The sequence below is a fragment of the Trichomycterus rosablanca genome, chromosome 12, assembly GCF_030014385.1.
Source record: "Trichomycterus rosablanca isolate fTriRos1 chromosome 12, fTriRos1.hap1, whole genome shotgun sequence".
NCBI lineage: Eukaryota > Metazoa > Chordata > Actinopteri > Siluriformes > Trichomycteridae > Trichomycterus > Trichomycterus rosablanca.
In genome coordinates, this window is record NC_085999.1 from 15,178,926 (window position 1) to 15,196,513 (window position 17,588).

The 17,588-nt window shown below is 38.3% G+C and overlaps 2 protein-coding genes across 2 annotated transcripts; one reads left to right on the top strand and one right to left on the bottom strand.

The window, feature by feature from the left end:
• The first annotated feature begins 3,705 nt into the window (after window positions 1–3,705).
• On the top strand, window positions 3,706–15,818 carry si:dkey-4e7.3 (uncharacterized protein LOC402865 homolog). The gene is made up of 6 exons (XM_063006173.1): window positions 3,706–3,789; window positions 8,476–8,671; window positions 9,149–9,328; window positions 12,650–12,761; window positions 12,868–13,004; window positions 14,199–15,818. Exons 2-6 carry the CDS (start codon window positions 8,492–8,494, stop codon window positions 14,544–14,546), a joined length of 957 nt encoding a protein of 318 aa, XP_062862243.1. The 5' UTR covers window positions 3,706–3,789; window positions 8,476–8,491; the 3' UTR covers window positions 14,547–15,818.
• On the bottom strand, window positions 14,828–17,588 carry LOC134324356 (cytochrome c oxidase assembly factor 5). The gene is made up of 3 exons (XM_063006174.1): window positions 17,351–17,588; window positions 16,387–16,470; window positions 14,828–15,039 (listed from the first exon to the last, which is right to left on the bottom strand). The coding sequence occupies exons 1-3, from the start codon at window positions 17,450–17,452 to the stop codon at window positions 14,998–15,000; spliced, it is 228 nt and encodes a 75-aa protein (XP_062862244.1). The 5' UTR covers window positions 17,453–17,588; the 3' UTR covers window positions 14,828–14,997.

The following is a 17,588-nucleotide window of genomic DNA, read 5'->3' on the forward strand; positions in this document are numbered from 1 at the left end:
TTTAGGACAAACCCTGCACAATTCTTTGTTAGGCTTTCAAGCAGCTGGATTTCCAAACACTATCTGTGCAGTAGATGGATGCCACATTCATATTCAGAAGCCACACTGTGACAACCCCCTGGCATATTTTAACAGGAAACAGTTCTATTCTATCATTCTCACTGGATTTTGTGACGGTCACCGGCAGTTCACCCACATCAGCGTGGGTCATCCTGGTAGCTGGCATGATGCCAGAGCCTTTCGCCTCACAGAGGTTGCTTGTCTTTTAAAAGAAGATCCCCTGTCCCTGGTCCCACAAGGGATGTATATAATTGGGGATTCAGCCTACCCTCTATTGCCCCAACTGATGAGGCCTTACAGAGACAATGGACACTTGACAGCTAGGCAGAAGCGCTTTAATAGAAAACTAAACACTGGCCGTGTGGTCATTGAGCATGCCTTTGGCAAAGTTTAGGAGACTCCGATGCCTGCACATGAGGAATGTCCAGTCCATCAGCTCAGCAGTGTCTGTTGCATTCTACACAGTGTTTGCTTGGAGCCAGGAGACCATGGCGATGATGTGCAGGATGAAGAGGATGATGAACAACATTCACTACAACCTCACAACCAAGATGTAATTCATTATAGAGACATAATAAAAAAAATGTTTTGTGTCATCTTTAACTTCATGCCTTTTGGAGATAATTTTATCTTCAACTTGCTTAACTGTTCACAGTAACAGTAATTTTGGGGTGCCCAAATGTTCGCATGCCACTGTATTTTATAGATGCATTGTTAAACAGTATACTTCAGTATGCTCACCGATGTGCCCAGTATGAGTCACTAATGAATAATGTGGTTAATAAGTACATTGTACAATTGTGTAGAAGTTTGTGCTTCTTCGAGCACTGACAAATCAGTTATTTAGGCATTGATGATAAATAGTGGCTGTGGTTTATTGAAGATGAATCTCTTAACACAATCATCTTCTGAACAACACATTTGTTTTATTCTTCCAGAACAGCTTACCTTCTGGCCTTGGTTCTTGTAAAGAAACATGACACCATGCACATCCACACATTTTTATTTATGTAGCATATTTTAAAATGTTTACAAAGTTTACAGAGAAGAATGAAAAATAAATCAAAGTGTAATAGTGATAGTGGTATTAAAACAGTTAAGATATAAAATATTAATGCAATTTAGATTGCTTTATATTAATAAAATTAGAAGACAAGAACCATCAGAAGTTCTAGAAAAACATCAAGATAAAAAGATATGTTAAGAAATATCAGGTAGCCTACTTGTCTTTTCATTATATGGAATGATAATTATGACATATGTTGCAATTTGTACGAAAATAAACTACTCATGCTACTAGAAAGCATGATAGTATTTCGCACATATCAGGTCTTTAAGATAAATAAACTGAGATTTACATTTTGGAATGAAACGAAACAACCGCCAGAGGATTCAGCGGAGCTTCTAGCCAATGAGGATTAAGCTCTGTCGTCATCAAGCCGTCTCTCAGGCAGCGCAGCCCGTGGAGAGCAACTGCAGGGACCGGTTCCGCCCAGAGCCGTAGATAGAGAGAGTTGCGACACTCCTTGATCTCGCCGCTACGCGGTCACGTGGTTCATGTAACCCTCAATAGTTCCAAACAAACTCGGCGCTGTCATGTTCTCAAATGGGACAGGCAGCAGTAAATGAAATATTAAACGGCAAATAATAAACATTTGTACAATTTCTGGGTATTTTCAACTGCGTTTACATTTACTGCATCTTACTGCAACCATAAAGTGGAAGATTGATGTTTATAATGATTTGTTAATAGGTCGTTCTTGTTAACACACAGTACATTATATTAGCATACATTACATAATGCGATATCATTAAGTAGTAGAGACAATATACAGTATAGACATTAAAGTTTTTTATGTTTTGTTTTTTGCATAAACTAATCTCCCTTCACTTTCCTGAGGATTCATAATAATAATCATTTTGGCTAAACACTAAGTCATGTGCTGGATTCATAAGGTTTACCTGCACTGAATGAACAGATTGATAAACACATTACCGTACCAAAAACATTATAGTGCAGGTACATGAAAAAGCATTCATTCATCTCTTATTTCATGAGTGATTAATAATTGATTCCTACATGTAATACATTAATGAATTCATTATGAATATATGCACTAGTTCATTTTGTCTAATGTAAGTGGTGGACAAGGTACACAAACCATGTAGTTGAGTTAAAGTAGAGATATCCAAGGTAACATATTACTCCAGTAAAAGTAGTAGTAAAAGTAAAAATACTCTTTACCTCCACTAAAGTACTAAACTAAATTTACCTTCAAATGTACTTAAGTATGAAAGTAAAAGTATAATGATTTATTGTGGTTCTAATGTTTTATGATCATTTCTGTAACAAGACTCTTGATTAATCAACTCATTTTAGGTGAAAAGACTCGTGTGTCATTAATTAAGCTTAACTGACTAAGCTAAATTGGGTTATACCTATTAATTAAGATAAACATGTAACATTTAGTGCTGAGCAAATGCTAAACAATAACAGTATTAAGTATATTAATGACATTAAATTCATAATTTTTTTAAAACAAAGCAACAAACAGCTAAAAATGTTTGATAAGTAGTGGAAATGAATGGGGCTCTATGGGATGTTTGGAACTATACAGAGCTCCACAACCCGGAAGCTGCGCAGAAAAAATGTCCCGCCCCCTTTCCAACGGTTCCCTATGGGAGTGTCGCCACTCTGTTCTCTCTACCGCTCTGGTTTCGCCCATACGGACAACTTTTGCTGAATGTTAAAAGAAAAGGAGAACATGTAGAGAATAAAAATACAAACCAGAAGCAAATATAATATATATAAAAAAATAAATATAATAAATAAATATATATAATTAAGATTAGCATTTTTTTAACATTAAAATGTGTTAAGGGTTTTTTTTTTGACAAAGCATTGAATTAAGTCATTTAATCCCAAAGAAAGAACTTTGGCAGAAATAACTGAAAGTATAACGCTGGCATGTCATCCATGGTCCTATAAAAGTAAACTTTTGACTTTAAGTGCAAATTCATCTACTCATCTACTATTCATTGAACTACCTAATTTAACATTTAAATTAATGTTGTATGTAGGTTTTACTCAGTGATTCTTAAGATAAGGATGACATGTTTTAGGTTTTACACACCTTGGTTACATTGATGACAGAAATGGTAGTTAATCGTTACACAATATTCATCAGTTCAGTTTAATGTCAAACACAGTCATTTTGTCTCTTTTGCATGTCTTTGGGCTGTGGGAGGAAACCGGAGCTCCCGGAGGAAACCCACGCAGAATAGACCCGGATCGCCACATCTGGGGATCAAACCCAGGACCTTCTTGCTGTGAGGCGACAGTGAAACCATGCCGCTCCCAGACCTGACAGAGATGACAAATTGATGTGTTTATACATCTCAACTTTGTTTTTGGCCATTTGATCTGTTTAGTTTTTTTTTCTCAGTTGCCGTTTCATTGTCTTTGGTAAGAACACTTAAAAACTGACCAGTTTCATTTAAAGTTCAGAGCTTTTAAATAGGGTTGATTTTCTTGACGCAACTCTGGCAACCCTGGTGGTGCCGTCGTTATTGAAAATGTAGCAGAAAACGGTACGATTGGCTTTATCACCTGTCAGTTAAAGCGTGTAACTCGCTCATTCCTTTAAGATTACAGACAAAGAATCAGCTACTACTGGCTTTCCAGTAACCACTCAACCTCAAGAAAACATCTACTGTGCTTAAGTCGAGGTATGTTAAGCAGAATTGTACAAAGCTCTAGCGGTCATACTATGTTAGTAATCATACTAAAATAATATTAGCACAGGGTAGTGGCTCATTTTCTATGTGAGTAGTGAAAACGGACACGTTTTAACTGTACTTTGATCAGTGTTACATGGAAGCTTGCATATTTTATTCACTGCTGAGAGGTAAATTATTATACATTGAGTTATTTATTGCTGAAGTACTTTAGACTTGTTTATGCTACGGAGGCAGATGTGCTCAGTGTGCCTGTAATGGTTCTTATAAACAGCTCATTTAAACTTTACAGCTGCCACTGAGTACCAGAGGACTGTGGTAAGTACATTTCACGTGATGAGCGTTTTGTACGGAGCCCCTGAAGGGACATGGTGTATTTTTTAAAAAACAATTTTTGCAGTAAAAAAAAAATTTAAGTAAAAAAGTGGTGCGCACCAAAACAGATACTATGTTGCTGTCGAAATAAACTCTCTCTTTTTAAAATGCCTTATTAAAAGTCTCTCAGTGATAATATATCCATGACGACTGGCAAGAATAAATGTAATGTCTATATTAGGGCTGGACGATATGGCTAAAATTTATATCACGATATAACTCCTAATTTCGGTCGATACGATATAATTCCGATATCGATATGAATAATACAAATGTCAGAAAAACTGCCACCAAAATTGGATGGCTGTACCTGCAAACCTCTTTTCTGGTTTCTGGCAAGGAATACAAGCTGAATACACCACTGAATTAGTCCTTCCTCTCTTATCAGCTATTTCGTCTGCTTCTTTTTCAACTGTGGACAGTGGCAAAGCCAGACAATTTCCTTAGGGGTGGCACAGAAACTGTGATACTTTATTTTTGTATGTGGCAAGTTGCTGTGGATCTAGTAGTGTTTTGGTCACACACTCGTTTACCTATACAGACAGTGAGTACCATGTAGAATTACATCAAAACCTAGCATAATAAGCTTTTCATTTTTTCTCATTTTCCCTGTGAAAAACTAAAATATAGCATATAACCTTAACAGAATTTCGAAGATATTCCTTTGCAATACTTGATCATTTGATTGCAAACTTGTGTGTACTGATGAGACTCATCTGAACCCCAGAACATGCCAGTGTGAATGCATGGAAAACAAATTTTAATTTTCTTTCAACAATATGATACATTCTGACCAACACTATTAAATTGACTTTACTTTTAATAACCTTCTACAATGCTGGGGCTTCTTAAAACTGAATATTCTCTTTTCATTAGAAGTGTTATTTAAATGCTATTAAATTGTTTTTGAAAAAAACCTGGCCCAATTAGGAGGAAACCCGCCCAATCTGGCAACAGTGGAACGCGAATATCCCGTTGATGCCTTTATTCGTAGCGCGCCTCAACTAATAAGTAGTAGTATTAATAACTGGTATTAGTACTCAGTAGTAGTACTTTTTCTGTAATTGTGTTGGTGGTTGACATTTATGTTGAGTGTGTAACTGCACTGTTTTAATGGAGAACTACTCGCTTGAGGTGCGCTGTTGAATTGCGTCCCTGTGGGAACACCTGCGAGCAGAAATGCTTCCGCAAAAAAGTAACACGGGCAAAGCGCACTGACGTATGCATATCGATCGAATTTGTTTAAAAATCATATCACCGTTATTGAAACATTTTCTATCGCGATATATATCGATATCGAATTATTGTCCAGCACATGTGGTTCGCACCACTTAGCACTAGATACTATGGCTGCGCCCGAAATCGCATACTTCCATACTGAACAGTACGCGAAAGCAGTATGCGAGAGCGGTTAGTATGTCCGAATACGTAGTATACATTAAACAGTACGTGAAAAGTACCCAGATGACCTACTGCCTGGGCAGCCATTTTTGAGTATGCAAACGATGCACACTTACGGTCCGATGTTCTATCCCATAATGCAACTGCAGCTGCAAAGGCGTTCGTCGAAGAAGAAAGATGGCGGAAAGCGGACTTAGACAAACATTAAAAATGTTATGATTAAGTACAACCCTGAATAATGTTATGAGTAGCTTTGTGGAGACCGACAGAATTAATTTAGTCTGATTTTAAAATTGTTATAACTGTGGCGATGAGACATCATGCATCACGTGACGGTGGTAAGATGGTGGACGTAGTATGTACGAGGTTGCGTGCGTACTGCACACTTGCGTACTGAAAGAGCTTACTGCTTCACCGGCCGAGCAGTGCTCACTGCCTCAAATCTAGTACGTGTTGTTTAGGTATGCGATTTCGGACACAGCCTATGTGGTTAGTATCTGGTGCGCACCACTTAGTATCTGGTGCGTGCCACAAATGTTTTTTTTACTTGCTTACTTTTTTTTTTTTTTTTTTTTTTTTAAACACCATATCCCTTCAGGCGCTCCGTAGTTTTGTGCTTCACCGCAAGGCTGGACGCATTGTTGCTTACTGTGGTGTTTAACAACTCACATGACACACAGCGAAAACGCTTTGTGCTGAAATCTTGAAAACAGTACACAATACATACATTGTTGACTGACTAGTGGTTGTGTATTTATATGCAGTGTCGTTGTAAATGTTTTTTTGTTTACATTTACATTTACATTTTCGGCATTTAGTAGACGCTTTTATCCAAAGTGACTTACAGTATTGTGACAGTATACAGTCTGAGCAATTGAGGGTTAAGGGTCTTGCTCAAGGGCCCAACAGTGGCATCCTGGCAGTGGTGGGGCTTGAACCGGCAACCTTTCGGTTACTAGTCCAGTACCTTAACCGCTAGGCTACAACTGTTTAAATCATGAATGTACTAGCAATTCACTGCACCTCTAATTTTGTGACGTCATTGTGAGATCTTAGTTACACTTGTGTACATATACTTATGGTATGATTAGTATTTCTGCTTTTCTCACCGCTTTTGAGCTGAGAATGCAGGACTTTGAGTGAATTTAAGAAACTACCTAACAAATGTTAATACCTAACATGGTGGAGAATGCGGGCATTTCTTGAGACGTGATGCGTGGATCCACTGTGGTTGCGAATCCGTCAAAACTCCACTTCTCGTGACAGCCAGAATTGTTGTGGGCTTTCCATAGGCAGCATCACCAACCTTCCTAGGATTCAAATATTTCATCAAAACAAGATCACCAGGCTGAAATGGGTGTGTAGGTTTATCTGAGGGCAGAGGGAGAGAAACAGAGACTTTAGAACAAATTTCACTCAATTTCTCAATTAATGCTGATGCATAGTCTGAAATCGCCATCTCCAGGTCACCTGAGGAATGAAATTGGTTAGTACCCTTCATCCATGGACAAGGAAATGGTTTCCCAAAAATCACCTCAAAAGGAGAGAGTTTTGTAGTTGCACTGGGGGTCATCCTAATTTCTGCCAACACAGCTGGCAGTAGATCAACCCACTTTTTTCCAGTTTCCATCATCGCCTTAGTTAATCTCTCTTTGAGGGTTCGATTCATTCTTTCTACCACACCTGATGATTGTGGATGATAAGGAATATGAAAATGGCAATTAACCTGCAAGTACTTACACAGTTTTTGAGTAACTCTGGAAGTAAACGGTGTACCTTGATCACTGTCAGTACACTCAGGAAGACCATACCTGTGGAAGATCTCCTGGGCCAAAATCTTGACCACAGTTTCGGCCTTTTCAGTAGCTGTTGGGAAAGCTTCAACCCATTTTGAAAATCTATCTACTACAACCAGCAGATATTTTGCAGCAGAAATAGGTTGCTCAGGTGGTGGCAAGGAATCATGTTTGCTGCCTGCAGTGGTGTTATTTACTCTAGCACAGATTAAACAGGAGTTAAGTAAAAGTGCTACTGTGGAGCTAACTGCATGAATACAAAAATGATTCTCAACATCGTGTAGCCCTCCCATCTTCCGTTATTTTGTTTCTCGTTCGACACTGTCATGGTGTGCCTCACGTTTCAAAGAGGGGGGTGGTACAGATGATTGAAAAGCATTTTTGTATTCATGCAGTAAGCTCCACTTTTACTTAACTCCTGTTTAATCTGTGCTCTTCGAAAAGGTAAGCGTCAAAGTTCAGTCGGATTAAGCTTTATTTGCAGTCACCTGTACCTGAGTCCACTTAAAGAAGGAAAACATCAAAAGCACAAAAAAGTTTTGATACTGATAAGTTTTTTTTTTCTTCCTAAGTTCCTTATATATTTGTAGCTCAAGCCCTGTTATAAACCATTCATGAGTCACCATGGCAAAGAAGCTGCTTGTACACTCACATACCACATTATTAGGTTCACATATTCTCTGTGTATCCTCCTTATGTTTCTTACATGTACTTTGACTTTATTTCATTGCAGATAGTATGAACCCAGTGATTTGTCTGGTCAATTTAATTTTATTTGTTAATATACTTGAACAGTAACACATTTACCACTTTGTAATTTTGCCCTTTCCTCTAACAACTCTTAAAGGACGTTTTGGCACAGAGGACGTCCTGCTGAAACGAGCAGACATCAGCATATGTTGCTTTAAAATGTGTATATACTGTACCTCTGAGCTTTAATTAGTCTTTACATATGTCCAAGTTATCCATGCCAGTGTTCTGTACCTTTTCTCTGTACTCATTTAATGAAGCCTAGACCAGAAGTAAATTATGTTTTAGACTGTGTTGCCAAATATGGGCTTTAATAACTTTTGTCTTTATTTGTTTCTGTTGATTTCTCATGTAGCTAGTTAGAAATCAACATGGTGAAGAAGTTGATTGTAGACGTAGACTGCGGAGTGGACGATGCCCAAGCCATCATGATGGCTTTGGCTGTTCCAGACGTGCAGATCCTTGGTATCACCTGTGTTCATGGCAACACTTCTGTAGAAAATGTCTGCAAAAATGCCCTGCGTGTCTTAAAAGCTTGTGAGCGGATGGAGGTATTACAAGCATGTTTTCTCTGCATATTCTTGTCCTTTTTTGCTTTAACAGAAATAGTAATTATGTTACCAAAGGGTCATTTGCTGCATAATGGTTTGAGGTACTGACTTATCAGCTATTTTCTTTTGAAACTGTTTTACTATACTATGAACGGTAGGTTTAAAGAGATGGGAAATCATTCAGTATGAAAGATCTGCCATTTTAATGGCCATTCATTTAGATCATGTCAGTGATTATACAACATTGCTAACTCCTGTAAAGGTTGACTTTGTATAGGCCTAAAGCCTCCTTGTATTGGAGTAATCCTTTTGAATACTGATGGAAAAAAATCTAGAATTTAGAAGTGATCACAATGGTAGGTGGCAAGACCTTTACCTAAGTAACTAAATTACATAGCATAAATGTTATGCAGATACAAAGTTTGCTCTGCTTTCTTTTGCTTAATTATTAAACTAACAGATTTAAAAATGTTTCAGATTCCTGTCTTTATGGGAGCATCAAAACCACTTCTGGGGAATGTCATAAGTGCTTCACATTTTCATGGACAGGATGGACTTGGTGATGCTCCAGACCCAGATGCCCCTAGTCTGGAACTAGCTCAAGAAGAAGGAGCTGTGTCTGCCATTATTCGATTAGTCAATGCACATTCTGGAGAGGTGTGTACTGTTCACTAATTTTTAAGTAGTTTCAATGGTATATGGAAAATAGGGTTGGTCTTCCTTGTAAGACTCAAAGTTATTAATAGTGTATATTACCGATCAGCCATACCATTAAAACCACCTCCTTGTTTCTACATTCACTGTCTATTTTATCATCTCCACATACCATATAGAAGCACTTTGAAGTTCTTCAATTACTGACTGTTTCTGTTTCTCCGCATGCTTTGTTAGCCTGCTTTCACCCTGTTCTTGGTCAGGACCTCCACAGGAACACTACAGAGTAGGTATTATTTAGATGGTGGATCATTCTCAGCGCTGCAGTGACACTGACATGGTGGTGGTGTGTTAGTGTGTGTTGTGCTGGTATGAGTGGATCAGACACAGCAGCGCTGCTGGAGTTTTTAAATCCCGTGTCCACACACTGTCCACTCTATTAGACACTCCTACCTAGTCACTGGTCCACCTTGTGGATGTAAAGTGAGAGACGATCGCTCATCTATTGCTGCTGTTTGAGTTGATCATCTTCTAGACCTTCATCAGTGGTCACAGGACGCTGCCCACGAGGCGCTGTTTGCTGGATATATTTGGTTGGTGGTTTATTCTTAGTCCAGCAGTGACAGTGAGGTGTTTAAAAACTCCATCAGCACTGCTGTGTCTTATCCACTCATACCAGCACAACACACACTAACACACCACCACCATGTCAGTGTCACTGCAGTGCTGAGAATGATCCACCACCCAAATAATACCTGCTCTGTGGTGGTACTGTGGGGGTCCTGACCATTAATGAACAGCATGAAAGGGGGCTAACAAAGCATGCAGAGAAACAGATGGACTACGGTCAGTAATTGTAGAACTACAAAGTGCTCCTATGTGGTAAGTGGAGCTGATAAAATGGACAGTAAGTGTAGAAACAAGAAGGTGGTTTTATTGTTATGGCTGATCAGTGTATATACCCCAAAGCCTCTTTAACAGCTCACAAAATATCATAGACTTTTAAAATCAGCTGGATATTTCATGCCTTTTTCTAATTTTTATGAAAAATTTCAAATAAACAATATTTTTATATAAATATCATGTTCCAAACATCCATTCATTTATACACTTTTGTTTGGGCTCCCCCTCTCTCTGCCTAATTTGGTTAATTGATTTAGGTAATTTTAAACTCGATGTTATTGTACAGGGTGGGCCATTTATATGGATACACCTAAATAAAATGGGAATGGTTGGTGATATTAACTTCCTGTTTGTGGCACATTAGTATATGGGAGGGGGAAAACTTTTCAAGATGGGTGGTGACCATGGCGGCCATTTTGAAGTCGGCCATTTTGGATCCAACTTTAGTTTTTTCAATGGGAAGAGGGTCATGTGACACATCAAACTTATTGAGAATTTCACAAGAAAAACAATGGTGCTTGGTTTTAACGTAACTTTATTCTTTCATGAGTTATTTACAAGCTTCTCTTTGTTTACAGCCATTGACATGTCGCAGAGGTTAACATGTGAGGAGCGGATAGAAATTGTGTTGATGTCTGGTAAACGCAGTACCCGGGTCATTGCAGCAGATTTCAATGCAAGACACCCTACGAGACCACCCATCTCCCATGCTACAGTTAGCAAACTGCTTGCCAAATTTCGTGAAACTGGTTCATTGTTGGATTTGCCAAAATGTGGACGCATGAAAACTGTCACTAATGAAGAAACATCAGTGGCTGTCCTAGCTTCATTCAGCAAGAGCCCACAGCGTAGCACTCGCCGCATGTCACTGGAGAGTGGCATCAGTCGAACATCCCTTCGGCGGATATTAGCTACTCACAAATGGCACCCTTACAAACTCCAGCTGCTGCAGCATCTCAACGAGGATGACCCAGATCGGCGCACTGAATTTGCAGAATGGGCAAAACAAAAATTGGAACAGGACCCTCAGTTTACACAGAACATTTTGTTCAGTGATGAGGCAAACTTTTATGTGAATGGTGAAGTTAACAAACAAAACCACCGCTATTGGTCTGACACTAACCCACATTGGATAGATCCCTCCAAGACTGTTGGAACACAAAAATTGATGGTATGGTGTGGTATATGGGGTACAAAGATAGTGGGGCCATTCTTCATCAATGGAAACCTCAAGGCCACTGGATATTTGAAATTGCTACATGATGATGTGTTTCCCTCTTTATGCACTGAAGCTGGCACGTTCCCTGAGTTTTTCCAGCAAGATGGTGCACCACCACATTATGGGTGTCAGGTCCGAGCATTCCTAGATGAACAGTTTCCTGGAAAGTGGATTGGTCGTCGTGGGCCAGTTGAATGGCCCCCAAGGTCTCCCGATCTGACCCCCTTAGACTTTTATCTTTGGGGTCATCTGAAGGCAATTGTCTATGCTGTGAAGATACGAGATGTGCAGCACCTGAAACTACGGATACTGGAAGCCTGTGCTAGCATTTCTTCTGCGGTGTTGCTATCAGTGTGAAGAGTGGGAGAAGAGGGTTGCATTGACAATCCAACACAATGGGCAGCACTTTGAACACATTTTATAAGTGGTCAGAAACTTGTAAATAACTCATGAAAGAATAACGTTACGTTAAAACCAAGCACACCATTGTTTTTCTTGTGAAATTCTCAATAAGTCTGATGTGTCACATGACCCTCTTCCCATTGAAAAAACTAAAGTTGGATCCAAAATGGCCGACTTCAAAATGGCCGCCATGGTCACCACCCATCTTGAAAAGTTTTCCCCCTCCCATATACTAATGTGCCACAAACAGGAAGTTAATATCACCAACCATTCCCATTTTATTTAGGTGTATCCATATAAATGGCCCACCCTGTATTTTACTCACAAAACACTGGGGTCTCTGGGACATCAAAGAACAGGGCAGTAAAGTCAATGTGAACAGAACACAAGAGTTAAAGTCCTGCTAATAGATTGTTGTTTTACAGCTAAAGTTGCATCGTTATGATGAATAGATAAGAATTTAATGCTGAACCTCGGCACGCTTTACACAAAAACTTAGTACTGTAGTATTCCCAAACTTTAGATGTGCCTGTTGTTTTGTACCAGTTACTCCCCAACTTAATCGTTTTTTGATACTTGGCCTGGCAGCACTTATTTACCCGACTTAAGCTAATAGCCTACATGTTTTACTAGGTTTAGATGTTTTACTGTAGCTGTGCACAGCTGTTTTAAGCTGTTTATTCAACAATTTTGACATTTATGATGAAAACACATATTGTGATAAAGATAAAAATATGATTAATTGTGCAGCCATAAATGTGTGGACCCATTAATGAAAAGAATCACTGTCAATCCCTCAGGTATCTATAGTGGCTACAGCTCCACTGACAAACTTGGCATTGGCATTAAGGTTGGATCCTGCTTTGCCAGAGAAGCTCAAAGGCCTTTACATCATGGGAGGAAACACAGATTGTGGGTATATTTTCTACCGCTCAGCAGTTATTTATAATTACTATTATTGATTTTCTTTAAATTAAGACTTTTTCCACATTTATTTACATCTCTTTACATCCTACAGCTAGGGGAAACACTACTGTGTGTGGAGAGTTCAACTTTGCAGCAGATCCTGAAGCAGCTTATGTTGTACTAAATGAGTACCAGTGCCCAACCTACATCGCCAGTTGGGAGTTCACCTGCCGCAGTAAATTACCCTGGGTAAAAATACCATATCAGCAATTATTCCCCTTATGTAACATACAATACAAGCCTTTCAGTAAAAAAGTTGTTGCTACACTTAAGAGCAGAGGCCAAGTTTTACAACTCCTAATACACAACTGTATATTAACTGCACAAAAAAATGGAAATCCCTAGTGAGTAAGGCTATCAGAAATATTAGGACAGTCAAAAGGACAATAATGTGGTCAAATTGTACAATATAGATAGAAACAGTATTAATAAAATCATAATATTTCTGCTCATTTTGGGTGGTCATGTTTTGGCTCATTAGCAATCAGCCAAAACATTATGACCACCCCTAAATGAGCCAAAACATTATGACCACCCAAAATTAGCCAAAACATTATAACCACCCTCCCAATAAACCAAAATATTATTTGGAAGGTGGTCATAATGTTTTGGCTCATTTTAGGGGTGGTCATAATGTTTCGGTTCATTAGCAATCAGCCAAAACATTATGACCACCCCAATGAGCCAAAACATTATGACCACCCCTAATGAGCCAAAACATTATGACCACTCCTAATGAGCCAAAACTTTATGACCACCCTCCTGATGGGCCAAAACATTATAACCACCCTCCTAATGAGCTGAAGTATTATTTGGAAGGAGGTCATAATGTTTTGGCTGATTTGGGTGATCATAATGTTTTGGCTCATTAGCAATCAGCCAAAACATTATGACCACCCATAAAATGAGCCAAAACATTATGACCATCCCAAATGAGCCAAAACATTATGACTGCTCCATATCAGCTAAAACATTATGACCACCCCTAATGAGTCAAAACATTATGACTGCTCCCTATCAGCTAAAACATTATGACCACCCCTAATGAGTCAAAACATTATGACTGCTCCCTATCAGCTAAAACATTATGACCACCCCTAATGAGTCAAAACATTATGACCACCCCCTCATGAGCCAAAACAAATAAACTGTATACAGATGAGCATGGGAGCTGGAACCGCAGATGTATTCAGCTGTCTTGAGTAAAACACAAAATCTTATTAATAAATGTTTAGTTTATTTTTCCCTGATTTCCCAGGACGTTTCTATGATCTGTGAGAGCTTATCTTAACACTTTTAATATGATTTATTGTAAATCATTGTAGAAGGGATAAAAGCCTACATATCTGGCTAATAAACTACTTTTTTACATTTGCTTTACAGAAATACTGTGATGCCTGGCTGGCTCAAGACACAAATAAAGCACGGTTCATGAAGAGTATTTTCCAACACAGTATAGACAGCTGCCACAGTGAGAGGATTGAAAAAGAACTGGTAGACGGACAGGGGTTTATCTCCTGCGATTCTTACGCCATGGCAGCTGCCATTGATAATTCATACATTATTGAGAGTGAACAAAAAGCTGTGACTGTGGAGCTCACAGGTACACATTGCCGGGGCATGATGGTAGTGGATCATCTCGATATTCTCCAGAAAACTCATAAAGCTCACATTATGAAGAGGGTGGACTTGGAGAGGTTTAAGGAGCTAATGATGAATGCTTTGAAGTAAATATATTTACTAAAAATGATATATCTTGTTATAAATCAAGTAAATCACCTTGTGTATTGGGTACAAAAAGTATTCATTAACCAAAACTCAATTTAGAAATAATATTGAATTGAATTAATGATGGATGCCAGTAATTAGCATGTTTTTTATACTAATTAGGTTTTGAGTACTAAATGTATGCTCTAGTTTTATGTAATATTATTAAATATTTTACTGTTTTTTATTCTAAAATGTGTACATGATATCCTGGGAAAAAATAAAATAGGGATCAAATAAAGACACAGGGTGATGACTTTTTAATGTAGACAAAATGACAACAATTAAACAACAGTATTTATAAAACTTTAGTGGTGCATTATAGTACGTTGTTGATTAAAGCTCATATTTACAGATAAACACAAGTCTCATCATCTATTCAGATCCAGCTCTGGCTCCTTGTAGTACAGTCCACTTAGTAGCCTTTTCTGCCTCTGAATCGGGACCGTGTGTCCAGCTACAACATTAAAACCACAAAGTCAAAATATTTAGCAACAGATTATATATTGGAAATATAGTGTGGAAAACCTAAACAGTTATCTTCAGCCTTGTTACTTATCTACAGGTTATGGGCTTAACAACATCTAATAGATCAGACATGCTATCAGTTGTGTATTCATTATGTTAGTCAGGTTATTTATAAGCCTTTTGACATACATTCAGTGTGTAATGACAAACACAACTTTTGTTAAAGTTTAAAGTGATTTCTGGTTGATTTTTGTTAGTAATGAATTGTGTTCACCCAACATGAAAATCCTTATGCTCTTCACTACCATAATAGCACAACATTATGTAACATGAGTGCTGCTAAAATGGACAATTTTATAACATACCCAAATACTTAATTGTTTATTCATAATAATGCACTCCATAAATTTCAGATAATAACACAGGTTGGGCAGCGTGGTGGCTCAGTGGGTAGCACTGTCGCCTCACAGCAAGAAGGTATTGGGTTTGATTCCCAGGTGGAGCGGTCCGGGTCATTTCTGTGTGGAGTTTGCATGTTCTCCCCATATCTGTGTGGGTTTCCTCTGGGAGTTCTGGTTTCCTCCCACAGTCCAAAGACATGCAAGTGAGGTGAATTGGAGATACAAAATTGTCCATGACTGTGTTTGACATCAAACATGAGAATTGATTAATCTTGTGTAAAGAGTAACTACCTGTTCTGTCATGAATGTAACCAAAGTGTGTAAAACATGATGTTAAAATCCTAATAAATTAATAAATATAACCACAGGTTTGAGTGCAGGATGTTTTCAATGACTCTAAACCTCCGATTGATAAGAATGTCTTTAGGGGTTGCAGTAAATTTAAGTATTTAATATTGTTAAACAATAAAAATGATAAGACCTAAAGTCAAAGGCACAGTGAAATAGCTTTGTTGTCTATCTTTTCTACTTTTAAACTGTTTTACATCCTTTTACTTGTATAACTGTATCATTAAAATTGCATCATTAAAATTGCTAGCTATTAAATATGCATATAGGCATCAAGTAATGTGGGTGATGCCAAACATCAGCTTCTGGGTTCAATCCTCATCTCCAGTCATTGTTAGTTTTGATCAGGGTAAAGAAGTTATTTTAGATGGATGAATAAATTAATTGACAAGGAAGTACTATTCCTCGATAGTAATATTTCTTGCTCGTTCGTGTCAGACAGAAGTTGCCTATTTTTCACTGTGGTTCATAAATCATAATTTTAACAGATTTATACATTTTAATAAGACATTTTAGTACAAGGAAATCACAATGTAGGTGTGTAGCCATGAGAAGTGAAAAAGGTAAACATATTGTAGTTGACTAACCATTGATCTTTTACATTCAAAGAAAGAGACTTGCAGGCCTTTGCAGTGACCCTCCTTTAGACACTCACTGGGCTTCTTTCCTTCCTGAAACAAATCAGTATTTTGATAAAGGGACAAATTATTACACAGTTCACGTTTTACATATGAGAACCTAATAGTGCATTAAAGCAGGGGGGTCCAATTAGGGTGGCCACATTCATAGTCACAAAAAGGAGGACATCACACCCCAAAAGGAGGACGTCATACCAGGAACAGGGGGACATAATACTGCAACACAGAATGAAACCATAAACCACATAACAGAGTTTTTGACCAATTTAAGCAAGAATTCTATAACAAATTACTGTTTTACTCACCATGTTGTGTCTATTTGTGTCTACTTAGATTTAAGTCTGTTCCTCGCTGCCTCCAAAAGTTTACTCAAGTAGAGGTGTATGCAGAACAGAGCGAGCAAAATTCAACCACCCAATCACAGACTAGCATTTAGAGGGCGGACCTTCTGCGATTGGCCAGTGGTGGGCGAGCATTTGTTTTGACATGTACTTGAGCCAATGACAGATAATATTGAATCAAAAATGTAACCAGTTCATTCCAAAAGCTGAAAAACCGGACTGGACGGCTGGCCACCCTAGGTCCAATACGTCGATGCGCCATTTTTGCATTTTTCCTTTTGTAACCTACACTGTTTGTGCAACCAAGCACAAAAGAACCAAAAACGGTTCGATGCTGAATATCAATATAGACAACTAAAGCGCATTTTTAAAAAAGCTTCAAGGCTTACTTGATACTTTTTAAAAAGTAGATCGCGATGACCTGTCAACTGGAAATAGTAGATCTTAAGCCACGAAAGTGTGGGCACCCCTTTAGTTAAATGTAATGTTGTTAGTAACAGTCCTCAGAACAGTGAACAAAACTCAGTAAACACTTTGGTGACTTCCAGTAGAAATGATTAGCGCTAAGCTACCTTTATCACACAGTCATGCTGAAGGAGACAGGCTTTAAAATCCTCTCTGATTCCAGCACAGGCGCGACCATCATCCTCTTTCTCTTCGTAGTATTTAGGCATTGTGTTTAATTCGCGTTCAAGCTTTCTATATTTGTAGCTACTTTATATTAAATACAAAAACAAGCTAAAGGACGCTGGTTAGATGCAGTTATTATGGCAGCGGCCATGTTTTCCCAGAAGTGCACGGGAGTTTGTT